General features: G+C 38.5%; 1 protein-coding gene across 8 annotated transcripts in view; it reads right to left on the minus strand.

Annotated features, from left to right (window-relative positions):
* The window catches only part of Pitslre (cyclin dependent kinase 11B pitslre), a 28373-nt gene that overhangs the window by 23501 nt on the left and 2372 nt on the right, over positions 1-2500 (minus strand). For 4 of the 8 annotated variants that reach the window (XM_043010025.2, XM_043010024.2, XM_043010023.2 and 1 more), the window contains exons 2-5: positions 2205-2402; positions 1909-2056; positions 879-1116; positions 1-69 (exon numbers count right to left, since the gene is read on the minus strand). The exon at positions 1-69 is cut by the window's left edge and continues 33 nt beyond it. In XM_043010025.2, the coding sequence (XP_042865959.1) occupies positions 1-69; positions 879-1116; positions 1909-2056; positions 2205-2402 (653 nt within the window). The remainder of the gene's footprint in view (positions 70-878; positions 1117-1908; positions 2057-2204; positions 2403-2500) is intronic. The other 4 variants (XM_086548324.1, XM_086548323.1, XM_086548322.1 and 1 more) reach the window with 1 other exon arrangement.

Below are 2500 nucleotides of genomic sequence, written 5' to 3' on the forward strand. Positions count from 1 at the left end.
TGTGGTGTGTCAGCCAGTAGTAGTCAGCACCATAACCAACACTATGGCCTTTCTTATACCTGCTATTCCCTGTCATTCAAATAAGAAGGAAACTCTATAATTGCAGCAATAGTCAGTCAAGTCAAAATGTACACTTTACATGCAGCTTACTCGTACTTGTGGATATACCAAATTATTCAAGACTTTCAAAAAAAAAATTAAATCTTTTTTAAGTAGAAGAGAAATCTGTTCACATCAGAATGTAAATATTTCTCTCTGATTGTCTACTACTTTTTCCTTACTTTTATATGCATTCTAAATAAGGAAAGAATCCTGCAGTATGAACATTGGTAGTCTGAAACATATTTACTCTTACAAAAGGGTTTTGACAAAGCCGCCACAGAATAGCAAATGCCTTAACCCATTGGTTGCAGTTTTAAAAAATATGTATGTAGTAGGATGGCGGGTTTACATTGTCTGTTACGGTGCCATCCGCGTCTACAATCAACTCTGCAGCAAATCATGCCATCCACTGCTAATGGGTTAAAAATGCAATAGCTTTTCACTGCTTTTATTAATAGTAACTGTGAAAATAATTATTCAATCATTTAAGTCACTGTCTTAGGTGAAAATATCATACATGTACTACTTAAAAAAGTTTATTACTTATGATATGCAGTAGTAATATATGCAGTATACTTTTCTTGAAATTGACAGTTCCAGAAACTTTTTCATCAATAAGGTCTTGCCAATGTTGCACACCAAAAGAGATAGCAGTCCTTATAACCTTTCTGTTTTATTACTACCTACACATTTACCTATACAGCCAACAAAATACTCATATCAAGACAAGGCATGCATATCTACAGCTCATAATCCTATAGAGTTTAAAAACATACCTGCTACAAGGAACCTTTCCATCCTTCGCTCTCGCTCTGCTCTTTCCCTTGGCGAGAGCTGGACCATTATTCGATCTTCTCTCCGGTGATGCACATAGGCAGGATGGTCACTGGCACCCATTCCACCACCTCCCATCCCTCCTCGACTGGAATGCTCACGGTGATAGTCAATGGGTTCGTACTGGTCCTTATCATCAATGTAGTATTCAATGTCTCGTCCTCTGTCTCTTCTTCGTTCCTTTGGGCAAAATTAGAAGTGTGATAGTGGTGTGATCAGGCAGCTAAAATGTATTTAGCTACTAAGTTGTTGCTGTTTTTTAAATTCTAGGATAGAAAATGACCAAACACAAAATATATGGTCTATGAAACTGTCAGCATGCAAAAAACAAAATATAATCAAATTCAACAGATTTTCTGCATCACTCTATGATCCTCTATGCTGATCTAAGATTAATGGCCCATCATGGTAGGAACATTAGTTTCAGTTGGCATACTATATAAAATAGCAAGGAGTTACTCCTTCCCATTACCCAATACTGGGTTGAGCTTGAGTGAAATCCTATCTTTAGCCAGAACATCAGCTTAACCCATTCATGGCAGATGATGCAATACCTCATCATCAGAATGGTTCCCACACTGTAGATGACATCCCATCATGTCATGGACTTTCACCGTTTATACACAATGCATATAGTTAAGTTTGTATATACACATTATAGCTCTATTTGTGTATACACAGATTTCTTGACTTGTCCAAAGATTAAGAAGAAATATAAAAATCTATTTTAATTACCCCTTACAATAGGGTGGGTGAAAATCACTCAGAGAGGTACGGCGTGGCATCTTGCCTTGAGAAATCTTTTGGCGGGAAGCTATGCTCACTTGCTATATTGCCAGTGGGAGTGGCATTAGCCAAATATATTCCCTGTCATGAATGGGTTAAAGGTGTTTACAAATTCTGCTTTCTTCAATAAAAGAATAATTTAAAAATGCATATATGGATATATATTGTCATTATCAAATTCCTTACCATTTCTCTGTCAACCATTTTCCTTCCTTTGTCCAGTTTGGTTCGCAGATCCACTACTGGCCTCTCGTGTTTGCTACTTCTGTCCTTGTGTTTCTCATGCCGCCGACCATCGCGGTTCTCTCTCCTTTCACCTCCATCACCGCGATCCCTAGGGATTTAAAAGGCACATAAATAGTTAACACATGTACATAACTAATCTATAAAATAGTAATTTGTATAAATTGTAAAAAAGTAATGGTATCTACTAAACTTGCATGCACTTTTTCTAACATAATATACACGTGTGTAAGCAATACCTGTGTCGTCGATGCTCTCGCCTGCGCTCCTCATGACTCCGATGCTCGCGGCTTCTGTGGCGGTCTTTGTGTCGCTCTCCCTTGTGGCGGTGGCGGTCCCTCTTCTCCCGCTTCTCACGTTTCTCTCGCCGTTGGACAACTGCTTGGGGGGGCTTGATATCCAAGCTGTCTCCCTGGTCCCCATCATAGGATGACATACTGAAAATGAATACAGATTTTGGGTTTTTGACCATAATTAGCTGTGAATTTTTCCCACATAGGTACACAAACATGCACACAAATACACATATGTACTT

This window comes from Penaeus japonicus, unplaced genomic scaffold (assembly GCF_977035675.1).
Source record: "Penaeus japonicus unplaced genomic scaffold, GWHDUDI00000001_assembly GWHDUDI00000020, whole genome shotgun sequence".
Lineage (NCBI taxonomy): Eukaryota > Metazoa > Arthropoda > Malacostraca > Decapoda > Penaeidae > Penaeus > Penaeus japonicus.